Source organism: Canis aureus, chromosome 25 (assembly GCF_053574225.1).
Source record: "Canis aureus isolate CA01 chromosome 25, VMU_Caureus_v.1.0, whole genome shotgun sequence".
NCBI lineage: Eukaryota > Metazoa > Chordata > Mammalia > Carnivora > Canidae > Canis > Canis aureus.
This window is the reverse complement of record NC_135635.1, coordinates 32,421,103-32,443,052: the sequence shown is the minus strand read 5'-3', so window position 1 is coordinate 32,443,052 and position 21,950 is coordinate 32,421,103. Positions and strand designations below refer to the sequence as shown.

General features: G+C 38.6%; 1 protein-coding gene across 2 annotated transcripts; it reads right to left on the bottom strand.

Moving 5' to 3' along the window:
• Positions 1–1,277: 1,277 nt before the first annotated feature.
• On the bottom strand, positions 1,278–21,658 carry ERP27 (endoplasmic reticulum protein 27). Of its 2 annotated transcripts, none has more exons than XM_077870956.1 (7): positions 21,359–21,658; positions 20,873–20,973; positions 18,867–19,004; positions 7,191–7,307; positions 4,516–4,641; positions 2,882–3,105; positions 1,278–1,970 (listed from the first exon to the last, which is right to left on the bottom strand). In XM_077870956.1, exons 1-7 carry the CDS (start codon positions 21,450–21,452, stop codon positions 1,913–1,915), a joined length of 858 nt encoding a protein of 285 aa, XP_077727082.1. In that variant the 5' UTR covers positions 21,453–21,658; the 3' UTR covers positions 1,278–1,912. The 2 variants fall into 2 exon arrangements, with proteins under 2 accessions (XP_077727082.1, XP_077727083.1); XM_077870957.1 differs by having other exon boundaries at positions 2,908–3,105; positions 21,359–21,638.
• Between the last annotated feature and the right edge of the window lie 292 nt (positions 21,659–21,950).

The following is a 21,950-nucleotide window of genomic DNA, read 5'->3' as shown; positions in this document are numbered from 1 at the left end:
TAGTAGGGATGAAAATAAGCATAAAAAGGCAATATATAATAAAATTGCTACCAAATGTCATCAAGCAGCAAAATGCACAATAAAGATGTGGTCAGTGTCGACCGCAGTTATTGGAGGAAACACTTCAAGTGAAATATTTGACAAGTTAACTCAACATGGAACAAAATATATCTCATGGGAATTTATCTTTTAACGTTTACCAAATTTGTACAGTGGTTTGGAATTCTCTATTTTAAGGAAAAAAAAAAGAGGGAAACTTGAGAAAGAGGAAAGAGAGAAAGACAATAAAGCTATTCAAGAGACCTGGAGATAAAACAAATTGATTGAAGAATTGGACTGTAGGTATGGAGAAAAGAAGACTGGATAAGGAGGTTAAGAGCAACCAGCAAGAATTGGAGGTGCCACTTGGAGATGGTGATTGGCAGCTGTTAAGAATTTCCATGGACTGTAGGTAAGAAGAAATGAGTTTGTGTGGCCAGAGGACCTCAGCTGGATATCAGGAAGAATTTCCTGACTGGAAATGTCAAGAGTTCTGGTTTACAGGATCAAAGGGAGGCTTCTGGGATGTGCCTACCCTAGGAATATTTTTTAGCCTCAAGCAAGAGACTGGGTGGTTTCCTGCAACCCCGAGGATGGACTGGACGGCCTCCTCACAATCCATCAGTCTCATGTTGCTGAGAGGCGTGCCATTCACACTGCTGCTTTCCTAGTGTCCTTGCCAGCTGCCCACTCCCAGCTCAGAGGCTGTGGAGTGTTCCCCACAGAGAGAAACAACTAAGTCTTTCACTCCCTGTTCCTCACTTGGGCCAGTCCTTGAGGTGTACACTGTGGTTTTTCAGCTCTTCAGCACTTAGGCCCTTTCCTTCTGAGCCAAGGGCCTCCTGGGAACAATGTAGCATCTGTGTGTTGACAGTAACAGTCTAGGGGCCAGAGACACTTTACCAAACTCCCTCTGTTTCACATAAACTGGATTGCATACCCCGCCTACAGTAATCTGCACCTATTAGCCCCAGCGTGCCCCAGCACCAGGTGGACCCCTCCTTACCTATTCCCCAACCTTTTACCTAATTTGATTCCTAGCTTTTATTGCCACATTTATGCCGATCCTCATGCAGGATGGTCTCTACCACCTCCTATCCCACCCATAGAGTTAACAATAACACATTAGTGGCTCGTGGCCTGACACTAAACAGTGGGCACTGAAGGGTGAGGTACCTACTGCTTATTTGGGCATCTGGGTATTTATAAAAGGTTTGGCCTGCAAAGAGATGCCAGCCTTTTCCTATAACATTATTGCTTTTTATTTATTGTGTGGTTGTTGATTTACATAGGAGTTAGGAACGCTAAACAAGCATAGTTTTTACATAGTCTGTTTCTGCTGAGTTTAGAGACTTGGAAACATCATTTGACTGGCAAAAAGACAATTCCAGAAAGGTGTCTCAAACCTTCCCTTTATTCCTGACTGAGTTAGAGAGGGACACGTGCTTGTGAAGAAAGTAGAGTTTCAACTCTTCAGGACTAGAAAAGAGCAGAAATTATGTTGCATGGGAGTCCTGTGGAATGTACAGATTCAACAGGAAATGACAAATCAAAACAACCTCTCTCCCTTCAAAGAGATCACAGAATTTCTCTTTAAGGCTCCATTGAGCGGCGTGTATTGCAGTGTATGGGGCTACGCAGTATGACTGTATAGAAGATTGGATGGGTAGTAAGAGTGTAGACAATTTAAAAGAAAGGATAAGGAAAGTAAATGAGATTTTAAGGAACAAAGTGGAGAGCTCTGTGAGTGTGTGTGTGTGTGTGTGTGTGTGTGTGTGTGTGTGTATAAGGCCTGGTGATCCTGTTTACTGTCTCTGAGATTTCAGTTGCCCTTTTTACATTTCATGTAAATACTTAGTAGTATGTAGAAGTATCAGGAGAAATCAGAGTTCCACCTTTGGAGTTTTTTCTTCTGATTCATGGTTTTCTCTCTGAAAAACATCATGACACTGTTACTTAGATTTGGAACCCACTCTTGGTTTTGAGCTCTGAGATTAGCAAACAGCTATTTAATTACTCCTGGAAGTCCTAAACCCATTCTTCATTTTTATTTCATGAACTTTTATATATAGGAATTTGGTTTGTTTCCCATTAATAATGTAAACAGAATGGTAAAACCCCAAATTCAGTTCCTTTGAATATGCAAGACATTTCCAAAGGTGCCCGTGTAGTTTTATTCTCACGACTCTATCCTAAGAAGCATTCTTTTTTTTTAAATAATAAATTTATTTTTATAGAAAGCCACCTTCCAATGGGGCAGCGTTGCTAGGCTTTATCTTTGAAATCAATCTAAACATTTCTAATATTGTTAAGAGACACATATTATTATTTGATGGCCATTTTAACAATAGTATCATACTTTTAAAATTCATTCTATTTTTTTTATTGGAGTTCAATCTGCCAACATATAGCATAATACCTAGTGCTCATCCCGTCAAGTGCCCCCCCCCAATGCCCGTCACCCATTCACCCCCACCCTCCGCCCTCCTCCCCTTTCACCACCCCTAGTTCGTTTCCCAGAGTTAGGAGTCTTCCATGTTCTGTCTCCCTTTCTGATATTTCCTACTCATTTCTTCTCCCTTCCCTTCTATTCCCTTTCACTATTATTTATATTCCCCAAATGAATGAGAACATACACTGTTTGTCCTTCTCCGATTGACTTATTTCACTCAGCATAATACCCTCCAGTTCCATCCACATCGAAGCAAATGGTGGATATTTGTTGTTACCTAAGAAGCATTCTGATCCTCTCTACCATACCCTTGTTAACTTTTGTTCTTAATCAAATCCAGGAGAGCTCAAAGAATTTTTATTCAACAGGACATAGAGAGGAAAACTCAACTTGTTATACTGGAGGCTCCTACTTACCAGCCGTTTCCCTTTTAGGAATCCATCACAAAAGTTTTGCACATGCTCCACAGAAACTTCTGCCATGGGCAGTGTATCCCACTCTTCATCTACAGTACGGTAAATTGCCAAAGCAGGCAGTTGAGACTTCTTTAGTTTGAAAAATGAGATCACCTTCCCATTTGCCTCCACGCCACTGTCCACCAGAACAAAAAGAATCTGCAGTTGGAGAGGTTTGAAAGGGAAAAAAAAATCTATCTGAGGTCCAGAGGAGAAAGAGACGTCTCATAATTGTTGCAGTTTACACTAATTAACTTGTGGTCTGTGCCATATAATATAATGAATTTCTTATTTTTCTCTGCTTTGGTATTTTATCCCTTTTCATCAGATTTAAGATTAAGAACACAGAATTGGAAATAACTTTAGTGATTAGTTAAATAAACAAGTATGGCCTAATGGTTAAAAGCAGATAATACATTTTACATTTTGTTTCTGGTACTTTCTAGCTGTGTGACTTTGGCACATTACTCAGCCTCTCTGAGACTCAATATTCTCATTGGCAAAATAGGCTTTTCCCCGGAAAGATTAAATGAGCGGATCCATTTAATATGTCCAGTACAGTTTTTGGCATATGGTAAATGCTTGATAAATGTCGATTATTTTATATTATTAAATCAAACCTTCTACTCAAAGTAGAAACCTTTATAATGTTCTTGTTAGGGGATCATTTAGATTCAGAAATTTTGAAAACATCCAGTGTTAAGGAAATAGCCGCCCGAAAGTTGGCTTATGTTATTACCAGACAATTGTCAACATCAAAAAGGTCTAGTTTAATGCAGTAGCGTTGAAGTGGTTGGAGTTTTATTATTTCAGTGATACCAAACAGAGCTGCATGAAGTAGAGAGGGACAGGACTAAATATTTATTGGACATCTAGTAGGCACCAGGTACGTGAGAATTACTTTATATAAGTAAGTCCTGAGTCTAAAATTTTAAGAGGTTATGGCAAGGACTAATTAAATTGTGACTAATAGGGGATTTTTATTTTCAACATCTTTGGATCTCTATTTTTCTCTCCACTTCTTAATGTAGAAAAAAAATGGAATACACTTCCAGCCAAGGGAAGATATGGTTATACAGGACTTTAATAGTATAAAATACAGCATCTTTAATTTTAAATCAGGGTAATGTGATTTATTAGGTCCTAGTTCTTACTTTGTTATCTCTTAACCTTTTTTTTCAGATCTTATTTTTAATTAATTATTTATTTATTTTTGTTTTCAAGAATTTTTTAAATAATAAATTTATTTTTTATTGGTGTTCAATTTGCCAACATACAGAATAACACCCAGTGCTCATCCCGTCAAGTGCCCCCCTCAGTGCTCGTCACCCATTCACCCCCACCCCCTGCCCTCCTCCCCATCCACCACCCCTAGTTCGTTTCCCAGAGTTAGGAGTCTTCATGTTCTGTCTCCCTTTCTGATATTTCCTACCCTTCCCTTCTATTCCCTTTTGTTATCTCTTAACCTTACTCACTTTCCTTATTTACCTAATCTCCCTGGATCCATCTCCCTGTTTTTAGTGTCCTGCTACTGAGTATTCAAAAGAGTATCTCCCATTTCAGACTTACTTTCCCCTGGAAGAGCTTGGCTGCCTTCTGGTATCTGGACATGCTTTCTTCATACTCTGGAGAGGCCTTGTTCATCATCAGTAGAAGATGAATCTGGATCATGCTATTAAATAGGCCAATCACAGTCTGGCAAATTGAAGTATTTTATAGTAGAATGAAAGAGACAAGGAGCAAAACAAAACAAAACAAACAAAAAGCCCCATTAGTGGCAACACAGTAAATAAATAGGCTTAAATATGAATGAGAACTGTCCATCCATAACATAAATGGTAACTAGCCTTCAGCTTGACCCTCAATAAGTCTCACCCTTGGGCTGTCATGAAACTGTGTAGATCCCTATTGCCCACGCTAGATAAGGGTGAGCCAAGTAACCACTGGGATATTGCAGAAATGATGGAGTGTGACTTCCAAGATGAAGTCATAAATGACATAGTGGCTTATGCTTGGTCTCTTCTATCACTCACTCTGGGGAAAGCCAGTACCAGTGTTGGACAGTCATGCAGCCTTATGAAGAGATTCACACAGCTCTATGCTCAGCATAGAGTCTGCTTAAGACTCTTTTGTCCTCTCTCTCTGCCTCTGTCCCCCCATCAAATAAATAAAAAATCTTAAAAAAAAAAAAGAGTATACAAACAGCCTAATACATGATTGTGGGTTTCCACTTCCTTGTTGTCACTGGTGCAAACCTCTGCATCAGGAGCAGGTGAGACATAACTATAGTGGTGGGGGCAGGTCTCCAAATGGGAAAAATATCACTTTTGGGAAACAGAAAGGTCACAATGAAAGTTAAACTTGCTTCTCTAAAGTTATTCTTACCTAATTTCTTCTTGGTACGATCTACCTTCACTACTAATGTGGAACTTAAAAATTGTGTCAGTATTTTGTAAGAAAAGGGATTGCCCAGGCCTAGAATTCAGGAAGACCAATCCTTGTCCCTGCCTTCATTAGCCTGAAGAACTCCAGGACCCTGGGTACATGAAATAGGGACTCTAAGATCACCTTTTCTGCTCCCACATGCACTCCTGACCTCTATAGACATAATCATGAGAATGATGATGGCCTAGGAGAAAGATGCCTTTTTTATTATTGCTGCTGACACCCACCCCTGGGGTGCATGTGTTTGGAATCTTTGTAAGAGTGGAAATGGAGTCACCACTCCACGAAGACAAACGTGGTGTGAGAGGTGGACAGGAATTTAGTCAACAGGAAAAAGGGTGTTTCCTATTGAAGCCTGAGTGGGGCAATGGAAAAACCACAAGATTCAGTCAGACAGACTAGTCATGAAAAAAAGCAGGGACAAGTGCAGAAGGCTGTTTCTGAGGCTCAAATTGCTAGGCATATGGCCTTGAGGAAGTTACTCCACTTTTCTGAACCCTCTTTTCTCCTGCAAAATGGAAATAGACAGTGAATGAATGCCTCAGCAGTAAACTTCCTGCCTTCTACTCTGCCTTTCCTGCTTTATATGGGATCTCAGATAAGTCACTTGGATCTTAAATGTGCTCCTCTATAAAATGGGCATAATACTTTTCTCTCTCCTACCTCAAAAAATCAACGTGAAGATTAAATGAGAAAATGGGTGTGAAATGACTTGGTGAGTTCTAAAAATCAAGATGTGCATCTAAAGTCATGTTATTAGAGAATGCAGAGCATTTCTGACCTGAGGAAATCACTGGAAATTAATACTCTATCACTTTATGATCTACATCAGGGAAAATAAAAGCATATAGAAGGCACTTGTAGAAGCTGTAGAGTGTTAGAAGATTATCAGAACAGGTGGATCAGCACCTTCACTCGGGTTGCATGCAGCATGCAACGCCAAAAGGAGACAAATCCCGACAGAAAGCTGATCACTGCGAGGGTCTAGGCATGTGCAGGGGAAGCCAGACCAAGAATTGTTGGTTACTGGTCCATAAGGAGGTAGGGAGAAGTTTTAAAAATTTTATAGAAATTTTGCTTAGCTGTAACATCCAAATATGTGATCAGTGGGCCTTTTAAAATTTTTTTCCCATTTGTCTGTTAATTTACTTGCCTTGTATTTTGCAAAAGTATTGGTCACTAATGCTTTTGGGGAAAAAATGGACTCCGGCTAAGATTGTGATTTTGTTTGAAAAGTGTGGTTTAGAGGGTGGCTCAGACGAGTTGCCTATAGTGAACGGTTTCAGGCAGCAAAACTCAGAAGTTTTCGACTCACTCATCTTTGACTTGCATTCTGGCTCTTTTTCTTACCAGTCATCTGATGGGTATTTAAGAGCTCTTTCTTTTTTTCTTTTTCTCTTTTTTAAGATTTATTTATTTATTTGAGATAAAGATCATGAGTGGGAGAGGCAGAGAAAGGAGAGAGAATCCAAAGCAGACTCCATGCCCTATGTGGGGCCCAATTCCATGACCCATGACATCATAACCTGAGTTGAAACCAAGAGTTGGATATTCAGCTGACTGAACCACCCAAGCCCCACTGATGGATATTTAAATTATGTTTTTTTTTTTTTTCTGAATAGGGACAAACATCAAATTTAAAGGGTTGTAGTAAGGATAGCAAAATAAATGACAATAATGGCAGCTGCTGTTATTAATGGTTAAGGTTAGAATTCCTAGATGAAGGGATCTCTGCTATGGAGACAAGTACCCTCCCTGACACAGGGCTTAAGGGTCTGGAGACAAGGACTACTGTTTACCGCAGGGTTGTACTCTGTCACCAAGTGGAGACTGTTGATCTCAATGAAACGGCTTAATTTGGTGGCATCAATGCTTTCAATGTATTTGCTCTCTAAATCCAGTTTTTTGTTGTCCACCTGGGTAACACAAAAAGGATAAAATAGTCACTATTCTGTTTTTATTCATTCATTGATAAATGTTTCTGGACTATCTACCACATATCAGGCATTGACTAAAGCTCAAAAGACATAAAGGTAAGTAGGAAATATTCTCTGCTTTCGAGGAACACACTGTCCAGTGGGATACAAAGAAGTTAACAGAAATGTCATCACCGAGGAATCACAGGCCCATATACCACCTAAAGGAAGAGCAGGAAAGCTTCCAGGAAGAAGCAACTCTTGAAAAGTAGCTAGAACTTGGTCAAGTGAATGAGGATGGGGAGGGAATTATAAAAAAAAAACACAAAAAACAAAAAAACAACAGTATTTGCAAAAGGCAAAAAGATGAGAGATGTCATGTTCTGGTAGCTGCATTTAGTTTGCCATGACTATAACAGTAGATGTTAAGTGTGAGTAGGAGAGAGACAGGTTAGTGGGGTAGGCTGGGGCAAACTTCCAAAGGACCTTGAAGCTGAAGTAAATAGATAAAACTCTAACCTGAAGGCAAGAGGATCATTTACATAATCAGATTTATGTGTGTATATATGTACCCTTTAATGTGAAATGATACATATAGAGAAAAGCATGAAATGGAGAATATAAAATTCAGTTTTTTTCACTTTGTAAGGAATGCTTAGATTCTTGATTTTTATTGTTATCCTTTTCTAAAATATATGTTAAAATCTATGCATTTCCCCCTTTCAGGGCTATAAATGCATCCATAAATTTTATATGTAGATTTCATTATCATTTAGTCCAAAATGTTTTCCAATTTCTGTTCTTATTTCTTCTCTAACCTATTGGCTATTTAGAAGTGTGCTTTTTTAAATTTAATCTTGTTATTCTAGCTTAATTTCTACATTTTATTATATCATTTGTCAACTTCTATATATGCTATATATGTCCTTTAAATCATGTATATTCTGCAGTTTTCAAATACAGTATTCTGAATATACTAACAGCTCACTTGGTTAATTTCGTAGTTCAGATTTTCTATATTCTTACTGATTTGTTTAACCAATTTATTCTACCAAGAGAGTAGTATTAAAATCTCCCACCATGATTGTGAATTTAATCATTTTTTCTTACAATTCTGTCAGTTTCTGCTTATATATTCTCAGGCCATGTATTAGATGAATGCGAATTTAGAATTGTTACATATCTGGCCAAGTTGAAACATGTATCATTATGAAACATCATTCCTTTACTTATTTATTTTTTTAAAGATTTTATTTATTCATGAGAAACACACAGAGAGAGAGAGAGGCAGAGAAATAGGTAGAGAGAGAAGCAGGCTCCCTGCGGGGAGCCCGGTGTGGGACTCAGTCCTAGGACCCCCGGATCACTCCCTGAGCCAAAGGCTCAGAGTCCCATGAAACATCATTCTTTATCTCTAGGTATTCTTGTTGCCTAAAAGACGACTTTGTCTGACATTAATATGCCTGAATCAGCTTTCTTTTGGAAGTATTTGTATGGTATAGCTCTATCCATTTACTTTTTTTTCTTTAGGTAGGAATTCCTTCTTTAAAAATTTTTTATTTAATTTTTGGTTAACATACAGTGCAATATATGTTTCAGGAGTAGAATTTAGTGATTCATCACTCACATATAATATCCAGGGCTCATCACAAGTGGCCTCCTTAACACCCATCACCTATTTAGCCCATTCCCCACCCATCTCCCTCCACCAACCCTCTGTTTGTTCTCTATCACTAAGACTCTCTAATGGTTTGTTTCCCTCTCTCTTTCTCTTTTTTCCCCTCCTTTTTCTTCCTTCCCATATGTTCATATGTTTTGTTTCCTAAATTCCACAAATAGTGAAGTCATATGGTTTGTCTTTCTCTGTCTGACTTATTTTGCTTAGCATAATATATTTAGCTCCATCCACGTCATTGCAAATGACAAGATTTCATTCTTTTTGAGGCTGAGTAATATTCCATGGTGTGTGTGTGTGTGTGTGTGTGTGTGTGTGTGTGTGTGTGTATCACATCTCCTTTATTCATTCATCAGTCCATGGACATTTAGGCTCTCTCCATATGGCTATGGTTGATAATGCTGCTATAAACATCAGGGTGCATGTACTCCTTCAAGTCTGTAGTTTTGCATCCTTTGTGTGTATACCTAGTAGTACAATTGCTGGATCATAGAGTATGTCCTTTTACTTTTAACCTATATTTATACATTACATATATCCCTATGTTTTAAAATGACGTCTTTGGTAAAAAAGCACAGAGTTGTATTTTTTTAATATAGTCTGCTATTTTTGTCTGCTATATTATTTTTATATAATGTAATGTATTTTTATATAATATAATATAATATAAAGTAATCATGAATACAGTTAATCCCATATGCATTGCACTTGTTACTGGTTCTGACTGTTCCAAATCCCACTTTCTTTCATTTTGGGATTACTTTCGATTGATTGAGCACTTTATATTATTCCTTCCTTCCCTTGATTGGCTTAGAAGTTACATGTGCTATAATCACTCTCTTGAGGATTACCAAGCATGCATTATACACCATGCATCCTTTAGTTATCCAAATCTAACTTAGTCTGGCAGTTTTGTCTCTTCTTGGATAATGCAGGCATTAGTTTTCCTCTTTCCAACTCTATTCCTTGACCCCACAATGAAGACTTACAGGTGATCATTATTGTGTATTTTAATTCTAAATTTCACAAGATATTATTGATATATAGTCAATATACATTCACATTTATACAATTTTAGTTTCTTTTCATTTCTTCCTGCACTTATGAGCTTCCATCTGGGATGTTTTGCCCTCTGCCCAGAGAACACATTTTAGTATGAGTAAGACCTGTTGGGTGACATAGTCTCTCAGTTTGGTTGCTTAAAATATCTTTATTTCAGCTTTATTTTTGAAGGCTATTTTTGCTGGAGGTAGAATCCTAAGGTTACTGTTATTTTCTTTCAGTTTTTACAGGACATAATTCTTTATATGTAACATTCCAGTCTGTAGAGAGTCACTGAGAAGTCATCTGTGAAACTTAGTATTAGCCCTTTGAGATTACTTTGAGGGAAATCTCTTCTCTGATTTAAAATTGTTCTCTTTTTCTTTGAGTTTGAGCTATTATATTATGGCATGGCTAAGGGTAGATTATATAAATGATACATGTGTGTAATTAAGTATGTGTAGAGGTACATGTGTGTTTGTATGCATGTATGCATGGGTGTATATATACTTATATATCCACATAGGATCATCTTAATCCCATTTCAGGGACTGAAATGATTTAAATCTGTTGCAGCCTTTGGGAGGGCTGATATACTTATTGCACATCCTTGTTTTTAGGGTACTGCTCTTTAGGGTCAAAGTGGGGCAAAGGGTGTTTTACTAAATCTACTTTGTACTTCTGCTTCTGGGCCCTGGATTTCAACATTTACTCTTCTGGCTCCTTGAGGTTCTCAAAAAAGATAATAAACTTCTCAGCCTCTTGACTTCTTCAAGAACTGGCAGGAAAAGCCCCTCAGACAAAAAACAGTCCCAATGAAGCGTTTTCCTTTTGGATTTTCTTCTTCCTCTAGATCTTAGTCTAGAAATTTCTTCCTCTTTTACTACTTCTCCAAGCCCCACCCCTCCACCCCCTTTTCTGCTCACCTGGCTTTTAAAATAAATTATTTTTGACAGAAGGGCTATCTAGTTACCTAGTCCAGCTTCCCATATTTGCATTTTAAAGCTGTCTTTCCACCATACTCAGATATATTAAAAGATAGGACTTCATACTGTCAATCATTGTCCCAGGGTTTTCCATCCCCCTCCCCCAATCTACTCATGCCCATAGAGGCACAAGATAACGCTTCTAACACCCATGGCAACTATGCCTACAGACAAATGCTAGCTCCTGAAGGGTTACGTTTCCTTAAATACCTTGAATCTTCGAATCACTTTTGAGATGCTTGGGCCGCTACCCCTTGGACATCTCAACCCCTTTACCTTACATTTGCTATCTCATAGAGGTCCTACCCAATCCAATCTTGCCCTGGATCAGAACCATCTTTTTGACCCCTGGATACTTTTTCCCAGTATACCCAGCAAAGTCAGAGTTATGTCTCATTGTAGTTTATGCAGGAGGGAATTCAGGCAAAGATAAAGTCTCTAAACAGTAGGAATCTAAGATTGTTCATTATTGTCATTTCCATGGTGACTCCCATTGCCTATTTTTCTCCTCTTTTTTTTCAAGGTGGTCTCCCATTGGGTTAGTTGAAAGCAATATGCACCTTTAAGAAGCCCATGGTTCTCTATGGTTAATATTGTTAATTCTAGATATGCCCAGTCATTCTCTTCTAATACCTTTGCAAATGAATTATTTTTTGAGTGCCTGCAGTATGTTAGGCGCTGAGGCACAGGAATGCCTGACATTCCTTCAGATAGCAATTTAATCACTTTATTTTATGACTGTTTTTCACAACTCAAATTTATAAAACAGATACATGCAGAGGTACAAAAAATGTATTTCAAAATAAGAATTTCGAAAAAAATCGTCAAAACCATAGGATATTTTAAACTGTGAACTCCCTTTGTATATTTAGTTGTTTCAATATTCACAAATTCTGAGCAGAAGGCTTGAGGCAGAAATATCAAAGCAAGAGAAAAAGTCTTTCTAGAGGGGAGTTCTTACTGGGCCCCTCCCACCCACCTCTCCAAGTCAGTAAGAGTCAGGAGAAAAAGAAAATGAGCACACAGGCTCTTTGCTGTTGCTTAAAGAATGCTTTGCCAGCTGGCATGTCTCCTCCACACTTAAGGCTTTGCTAATTGCAAACATCAAAATCATCAGTATTATAATCACAACTGGGGCCCTTTTAATATTTCATGTGTCTAAATACTTCCTGATTATTTGTCTAGGAACTTGCAGGCCTGGTGGCCGCGCCTCAGCTAACAGAGATGTGCTGTGGCCAGGAGCCCCTCCCTCTCTGCTCTTCCAGGCAGTCCCTCACCATTTCCCAGAACAGGGAGAACAGGAAGCCCAGTTACTCCAGGTGTTTCTGGACTTAAGGAATGCAGTATGTTGGAGGCAGAGGATGTTAAGTGGTGATAACATTCTCTAAGTAGCAAAGAGTTTTAATAAAAACCACTCTCCTGAAGTCTCTCCAGTTTGTAGTGCTTCTTTTAACGAAACATGGTGGATTGGTTCACTATTTCTTGAACTAATAAACTCTGGAACATTCATATGTAGCATTCCTGGAAATATTTGAACAGGAAATCTCCCTTCTGTAAAGGGAATTATTTGCATAATGCACTGGGCAGAAAATAACCCTGAAACCAAGAGTTGGGGAAAATTTTTTTTTATATATATTTTTCCAGTTTTTGGAAAGAATTTTACTCGAGATATCATATCATTTTTCTCCCCCCAAAAAAAGGCACCAGAAGAAAAACAGAAACAGAAACAGTAAACCAGGATTGCCACCTTACAATATAATTTTGAGTCTTACCAAGAGTATTTGAAGTGGATGATTTTGTTTTATGATTTTTTATACCAACAGATTAGTTTTTCCCTATAGATTAAGACTTCAGCAATATTTCTTTGAATTCCTATGTGTCTCTCTAATTAAGAACCCAGTTTTTCATAAAGCGTATTAAAGTTGTCTTAGTTTACCCCACAGTTACAGTATTAAATGTCCTGACTAGCCCTGAGAACTCATTTGTTAAACAAATATCCTCATGTCCCTGGGTTTGTTTTTATAAACTCCCTAGCTTGCCATATATTTGGTAAATATATACTTTAGAAAAAATACCTAATAATTTGACATATCTCCCTTCTTGCATTTATTAGTTTATTTTTATGCACTAGTTCCTTTTGATTCTCTTTGTTTGGTAAGGCGCATTCCTTATAATAGGAACCCAGCACACAACTGTCCAAGGAATGAAAGAATGCCTTCACTGTGTTTCCATTACTGTCCTACTGGGTCAAAGTTAGGCTAATTATATTTCTTAAAATAGAGGTGATTGAGGAAAACCAAAGTAGGACAAACATTCAAATAATATCTGAAATTCCATTTTAGAACAGGCTTATGGTTTATTCAACCTAGGATTATATCTCCATTAGGGAAACAACAAGAGTGCTGTCAGAGAGTGTAGAGGGTCTCCTTGCAGTCACACTCAAAAAAGACAAGCTGTCATACACACCAAACAGGTTGTCATATACAACTTATTGTTTCACTTACTTAAATTCATCCTCATCACATTTATATAGTTGGCCTGCTCTATTTTTGGAGGGAGATGTGCTCCATGAATACAGCATTTGCTGGCTTCTTGTTGCGCCAGCATTTCAAAGCATCCATCCAGTAATGTCAACTCATTACAGACTTGCTATTTCTCCACTTATTATTCCAGCTTATCTCTAAATATGTTCTTACAATAGAAAATTCTCTGGGTCTAAATTCTGAGATTTCTTTGCCAAAATACGATTAAATCTTGAGTAATAATCCTAGGGTTTGATTAAGTAGTGCCAGGGGGATAGATAAATGTTTTAAAAGGTTAAAATAAGTAGGCTTGAGAATGAAGGCATCAGAGTAGATGGAATCTAGGAGTAAAAACAAAGATTTTTGGCAGGGTTAAGTAATTTAGAAAGTTACTGTAGTAATATAAAAATGGAATGTTTTAGAGACAGCAATGTGTGTGAAGCAGACATCGGTTATTCTATAGTTGTGAAACTATAGAATATGGAGCTGTAGTGTTCTTACTGATAATAAGCATTATTTCATCAGATTCTTGTGAGAATTAAATGGTAGAACACGGAAAACACTTAACAGTGTCTATCATAAATTAGGCACTAAAAACAAACAACCAAACAAACAAGCAAACAGAATGAACTATACATTTAAGATGAGGGTAGATACCCAAAATTTCGCAACAGGTTCACATTTCCAAATTTAAAAAAGAATAGTCTTGGATGATGTTCTTTAAAGAAAAAGAAAAAGGCATTCCGAACTCCTAAATAATTCTATTAAAATATAGGGCTAAGCCTTTGAAAGTATTAACTGAGAGAAATATGTTTATTTAAAAGCTGGCATGGGTGTAAGTTGAACCTCTGTGAGACCTGCTAACAGAGTAGGGCAGGAACCCATGTGTTTGTTTTTGGTATGGTACATCAATAATCTCATCCAGGGTTCCCAGGAGTTCATTCAGAGTAGGTCTTTTTTTTTTTTTTTTCAGAGTAGGTCTGCCACTAGTGGTAAACAAAAAAAAAGATGCTAAAGAACCGCAAACAGCTCTGGGAAGTCTCAACAGGGCTTTATAAAGAATAAATTGTAAGCAAGCCTAATGCATCCATTAGAGATCATAGAGCCTGTAGACACACTGGAAGCAACAACACTAGTTTTTCTTCCCCAATATGTATCTTGGGAGCACTACGACTTATTTATTTATTTATTTATTTATTTATTTATTTATTTATTTATTTATTACATTTAAAATATTTTTTAGTGTTGAGAGTGTTAAATCAGGTCTTGAGGTACTTGTGGACAAGTAGCTGATTAGAATTTTTCTACTGGGGCAGCCCCGGTGGCATAGCGGTTTAGCGCCGCCTGCAGCTCAGGGTGTGATCCTAGAGACGTGGGATCCAGTCCCACATCAGGCTCCTACATGGAGCCTGCTTCTCCCTCCTCCTGTGTCTCTGCCTCTCTCTCTCTATGTCTATCATAAATAAATAAATAAATCGTAAAAAAAAGATATCTCTAATATACATTTATTTAAAAAAAAAGAATTCTTCTACTGAAGGTTTGCCACTAGTGGTTCAACAGTCACATGATTAGCCCAATCTTCCATATCTTTCTTCCAAAGCTTGTCACAGAAGAGTTTGATTGAAACCTATTTTACTATGGTGAAAATACAAACCTGCAACTACTGTCCAGGTGGGTAAAGCATTTTTGAAGGGACTCAGAGTTACTTTTGGGGGTGAGTCAGTTTCTCAAGCACTTCTGAGTGTCTTTGTGACCAGAGGCATACCTTAGAGCTTTGGACTGCAAATGCATATAAGTCATGGTTCCTGCCCTTGAATAGCTCATGGTCTTAATGGACTGTTAAGTGAAACAGACACAGAGATACATGACATGTGCTATAAAGTGGTAAATGTAACTAGAGATATGGAAGTATAGAGGCATAGGTAAGGCTGATTTGAAGATCCATGGAGGCTCTGTGAAGGATACAATACTGGAACTGATTCACTGGAATATGAGGAGTTAACTGGGTGAGGCTAAATGACAGAGGTCTTTAAGGGTGGTGGCTTTAAAGGCAGGGGGGACTGTACAAAACCATGAAATTGTATCATTGCACTGTGTATATCTGGGTAGTGAGAGAGTAAAGCCGATGGTGGGAATGTGCTAGAAAAGGAACTAGAGAAGCAGGTAGCAGCCAGGTCATTGAAGACTAGATGTAATATTAAACATCTTGGTTTTTATCTTAAAAGAAATGGGGAATATTGAAGAGTTTTTAAGAAGGGAGTGTGATGGTCAACTTTCCATTTTAAATACATCATTGTGATACCAATCTAGAAACTGGGCATGAAGTAGCAAAGGGAGACAAATTAAGAAGCTATTAAAATTGTTTATGCCAAAGAAGCTAGGAGCCTAAATGAGGAATGAAGTAAAAAGAGTGAAGGGGAATATAGATTCAATCAGTGTTGAGGTTTAATTGGCAAAACTTAGACTAAATGAACATAGCCATTCAATAAACGTGTTTTAGAGGAAAGAGCATAACATAGCAGGTGCAGATGATAAATTCAGTTTTGAACATGTTAAGACTGTAGTGCTTATGAAGGTATCCAAATGCATTTTATTTATTTTTTATTTTTTTAAAATTTTTTTATTTATTTATGATAGTCACACACACACACAGAGAGAGAGAGAGAGAGAGAGAGAGGCAGAGACACAGGCAGAGGGAGAAGCAGGCTCCATGCCCCAGGAGCCCGACGTGGGATTCGATCCCGGGTCTCCAGGATTGCGCCCTGGGCCAAAGGCAGGCGCCAAACCGCTGAGCCACCCAGGGATCCCCTCCAAATGCATTTTAATCATGAGAGAAGTCCAGGCTAGAGATGAAACATTTCAGATCCTCAGCAGGCACATGATAGCCAAACAAACAAACAAAAAAATTGTATTACCTAAGGAAAACACATTCATTCAATAAATACTTAATGGGCATCTGCTCCATTACTGACATTTTTTTAGGCTCTATAATCAAAGTAGTGAACAAAACAGTGTCTACTTATACAGAATGTGAATTCTATGCTCAGGTTGGGAAGAGCATTGGGATCAGGAAGCAGTGTAGATGGAGACAGAGAAGGTCTCAAATAGATTAAGAAAAGAAGAACAGGAATAGAAGAAGGCCCCTAGGAATTAAGGAAAGAAATAGTGTTAAAGAGATAGTCAACAATGTCAAATATGGCATGTGAACTGGTACAGCCACTCTGGAAAACTGTGTGGAGGTTCCTCAAAGAGTTAAAAATAGAGCCACCCTATGACCCAGCATTTGCACTACTGGGGATTTACCCTAAAGATACAGGTTAGTGAAAAGCCAAGACACTTGCATCCAATGTTTATGGCAGCAATGTCTACAATAGCCACACTGTAGAAGGAGCCTCGGTCAGTGTCCATCGAAAGATGAATGGATAAAGAAGATGTGGTCTATGTATACAATGGAATATTCCTCAGCCATCAGAAATGATGAATACCCATCATTTGCTTTGACGTGGATGGAACTGGAGAGTATTATGCTGAGTGAAGATAAGTCAATCAGAGAAGGACAATCATTATATGGTTTCACTCATACGGGGAATATAAAAAATAGTGAAAGGGATTATGGGGGAAAGGAAAGAAAATGAGGGGGAAAATTAGAGATAGTGACAAAACATGGAGACTCCTAACTCTGGAAAATGAATAAAAGGTAGTGGAAGGGGAGGTAGGTGGGGGTATGAGGTGACTGGGTGACAGGCACTGAGGGGGCACTTGATGGAATGAGCACTAGGTGTTATACTATATATTGGCAAATTGACTTTAAATTTTTAAAAAATGTAATAAAAATAAAACAAAAATATGGCATAGATGTTCACTTAAATAAGACCTCAAGAGTGTTCACTGGGTTGGGAAATATGGAAGCCATGCTGACCTGGATGAAAGCAGTTTTAATGGAGTGTGGAGCATGGATCAGATAGCAGAATATTTAAAAACTTGAAGAAAATTGGAGACATGGATATAAAATACATTTAAAAGGGATTTGGATGAGAAGTGAAATATGTAGGTTGGAGACTAGAGGGGGAAGGACATTTATCTTTTGCCCCAAATTTGCATTTTCAGTAGATTCTATACATCTTTATCTTGATATTCCATCAACAATACGAACTCAACAACAACTAACTAAAGCATCAGAAATCACTATTTTTGTATATGCCCTCACTATCCCTACATACCCTGGCTTTAAACTTTGTCTCCTCTCCAGAATTTTTATATTTAATCATTAGCAAGACCTGCCTTTTCTTTACTTTCTTTTACCACTTCTCTATTGCAGACTCCTCTCTGCAATATGATTGGTTATGTCAACCTAACAAAAGTCCTCTCTACTCTTGTGTTTTTGCTTAACAATCCATCCTAGCCATCACTGCCAAAATAATCTTGCTAAAAACACATTCCTGTTCCTGTTACTCCCCTGATCTAAGGGCTTTAAGTGCATTGCAGTGCCAACCAACTTAAGTGCAAACCCACTAACCTGGCATTCAAATTTTTCCATGATATGGTTTCAATCAAACTTCTCTATCTTATATTTATTTTCTCTAAACATGTGCCCTGAGATCCAGTCAAATTGGCTTGCTTGATCACTGTTTCCGAAATTTGATATTCCTCCCACCCTGGACATGAATTCTCCTCTACGTTGTCCAAATTTTATCTATCCCTTAAATACCAGCTCAGTTGTATCCTTAATCATTTTTTTTTGCCAAAACTCCTACATTGCATTTATCCTCTTAATCATCATAATACTTTATCCATAGTGATGCTTTTTGCATTCTAGATACTTGTAAATTATATTTATATTCTCTACTATATTTTAAGATCTATGAGAGCAGAGGCCCTACTTAACATGTTTTTATTATCATATCTTGCAGAGGACACAGTAGTTGTTTCATACATGTTTGGTAAATGTAAGCGAACTCCCAAGGATATAGAACATTTTATATAACATTTTGGAGCTCAAAATGACCTTAGAGATGACACAAACTCTTTTATTTTATAGCAGAAGGAATTGAAGCTAAAAAAAATGTCAAGTGATTTGCTCAAGTCACATGACTGGCCCAATGACAAAGCAGTTCTACAATTCTACCTCTTGACTCTCAGTCCGATCCTCTTTCCATCCCGTGACAGCACCTGTTTGGGAAGCTTGAGCTGAACTGCCATTCTTGTCATCATTGTCTTTGACTCCTTGGTCCCTGGCACCATCATTTGTATTAAAGGCATAGAGCCCTTTCTAGTCTTAGAAGTTTGTAAATCCATAACCAACCGGAAGAAGCCTCAAGCAGTCCACCCAACTTACCAGGCGAAAGAGAGAAATGGTGTTCCCAGTGATGTTGTAGTGGCCCAGAACCTCAGAATCCGTGCTGATTCCAAATGACACATCTTGGAATTTTTGCACCATGCTATGGAATAGGGACACTGCTGGTATTTCTAAATCCTAAAGACAAGAGGAAAAAAAAAAAACCCACAGAGACTATGTTGGAGATGAGACACATCAACAGAATAGGAGATAGAAATATGCTTACTCATGAAAAAATCATAGACTTGATTTAGTACTGGGTGAAACAACATTCTAAGAATGTAGCCTAAACCTGCAGCATTGTTGAATTTTCCAGGCTGGGTGGGCTAATAGGTAACTACAAAATTGTGGCTAAGCTTGAAACTCCTGTCTGGCCTTCTCATAAAACTTGCAGTTTATTAACAGAGAGGGGCCTCAAAATCATAGAGGCCTGCAGAGTTTGGCTGCACTGTTACTGACCTACCCGAGGAGGCAAATGTTTTGGAAATAGGTGCTGCCAAAGTGCCAAAAAAGAAAAAACAGAAGAATAAAGGAAATTAAATTAGAAGCTTAGAAGTTTTCTTAACAAAGGTTTGTGCAGGACGAAGAACAGTCTTCTTCCCTGCATTAAGTCTAAAGTATTGCCCATGAAGAAACTGTTCTTGTGTTGTTCCAACTCTAGAACCCAGGCCTGCAGGAAGGAGAAGGGAAGCCACATATAAGTAATGATTCCAGTCCTTCTGCAGCAAGCAGGCATCATTTCCCCAGCTGTCACAGGACCTTTGCCCAGAGAGGCTCCAGGCGATCAACTGGAGGGAGCATATTCTCTTCTGACATCTTTCTGGGCTAGAAGGAACAATGTGCAAAAAGAAAAGCAGCTGACTAGCCTTGTCTCTGGGGTCAAGCAGAGGGAGCTCGTATCTTGTTCATTGGAAGTGTGTGTGGAGTTCATTTGAGGCTACAAACAATTGCTAATCTCTGCTTCCCCCTTTTTAATTCTCCTTAGAGGGGAATTACTCATGGATCAAATGACAGACGGCATCTGGTGGCTGCTTAACTTATTGCAAATTCCTCCATTCCCGCTTTCTTGCCTCTCCCTGCCTTTCTGAGATGGCTGTTTTGGTCTCCAGCTCAGATTTCTTTCATCACTGAGAAACCTGCTCCCTTGTCTTCCTTCCCCACTCGCATCTCATTGTAGCCATTTCCAGCTATGTTCACAGAATCAACTGGGTGATGATGAGTTGTAACTAATTAATGGAAATAGGAAGGTCTGCGATTAGAGTAGGGGCTTGATCTGTGAGAATAACCTGACATCACCTTCAAAGAAAGATAAAAATGCTGGAATGGTGCCCTTTTATGGTGGCTGCTTTCATTAGCCAGGCAGCAAATCTGGAAGGTGGAGGTTAACACCTTCAATATTCAAATGGTCATCCTTTTCAACATTTCAGAACAGAGAGAAAACAGAATAAGGGACTTCCTGCACCGTAAGGCTTTAGATAGAGATGAACTATTGGCTACTGTGTTGCCTGGATGATAGAAGTTGGGCTTACTCTGGCTCCTGCCCCAGCAATCTGGATACTGACTTAAAATTCAAAGCACTCATAGATGAGGAGACTCAGAACTCTTGAAGCAAGGATCAGAAAGACATAATTCAGGGATCCCTGGGTGGCGCAGTGGTTTGGTGCCTGCCTTTGGACCAGGGCGCAATCCTGGAGACCCGGGATCAAATCCCATGTCGGGCTCCTGGTGCATGGAGCCTGCTTCTCCCTCTGCCTGTGTCTCTGCCTCTCTCTCTCTCTCTCTCTGTGACTATCATAAATAAATAAAAATTAAAAAAAAAGAAAGACATAATTCAGAGACTAGGAATGTCTTGAAATTGATATGTCTTGATTAATAAGCTGAAAGCAGACTCTGTGCACCTTGACTTAAATACAGTGTCATCTGGCCAGTAGGTGACTGTCATGGCTGCTCTGGGCTGGAATGTTAATGGTTCTTTAGGGGAACAGAAACAGGGTATCTAGACAAACCTGAAAGAAACCTATAACAGCCACCTCAGCAACAGCAATGAATTCCATGGTAGCTTGGACATCTGTGAGCATCACGGGTTTCTGGGAAGCACCAGAACCATCTAGAGAGAGAGAGAGAGAAAGAGAGAAGCAGAAGGCATCGGGGTATCAAATGGAGAAGCAGCAGTTCTAAATGCTGAGGGCATGTATACTTTTTCTCTCTCTACTATGGCTAAAGAAACCATAGTCTCTAGAGGTACCATCATCATTCCAAGGCCTTATTGTTTTACTGACATATGGTGGATGACTCCACCTTATGGTTTCTCTCTGAAGGACAATGCTAGACTTTTCTTTTCTCCACTAGGCAACATGGGTCTTTATCTTTTTTCCGTTTCCTGGAAAATATTCTCCATTTGGAGGAAAATTATCCAGAGCACTGCCATGTTCCCATCCCCTTCCCTAACAACAATTTCACAGTACAATCACCCAAGTGCTTTTTTCTTTTACCTGACGATTCCTGAACGTCTGCAGCAACTTCTGGAGATAGTCGCCATGTGAAAAGAAATAATAGAAACAAGAGTCTGGATTGGTCAGCTTCCATTGTTCTTTTCCTGCTCCTTCTCCGAGCCCTGGACTTTGTATTTTGGGGTGCTGGTTCAGGGCAGCCCACTCCAGTTAATTGGCCGTGGCGTTGTTAGTGTTCTGGGAACTGTGCAGCTGGCTCTATGGGAACCTTCAACATGTGAGATAAAAAACCAAATTCCATGACAGGTCCCAGAACATAACCAGCCAGAAGAAAGTTGAGTCTGTTCATTTGGATTAAAAAAAAAAAAAGGAAATGTTCTCTGAAGATATTGATCTAAGCATGAGGGATACAAAGATAAGTAAGATCTGATCCAGACTTTCCCAGTTTAGATTGTTAGTGTGAGAAATGGACAAATGTATCATTTAAGCACAAAATGGGAAGTGATACAAAATTGAGAAACTCATAGGATACTATGAGAATACAGACTTAAGGACATTTAAGACAATGGTGGAGTTCAGTGAAAGTTCTCTTCCTCCAGCAGATGCTTAAGCAGAGTCCTTTGTAAGTAGGATG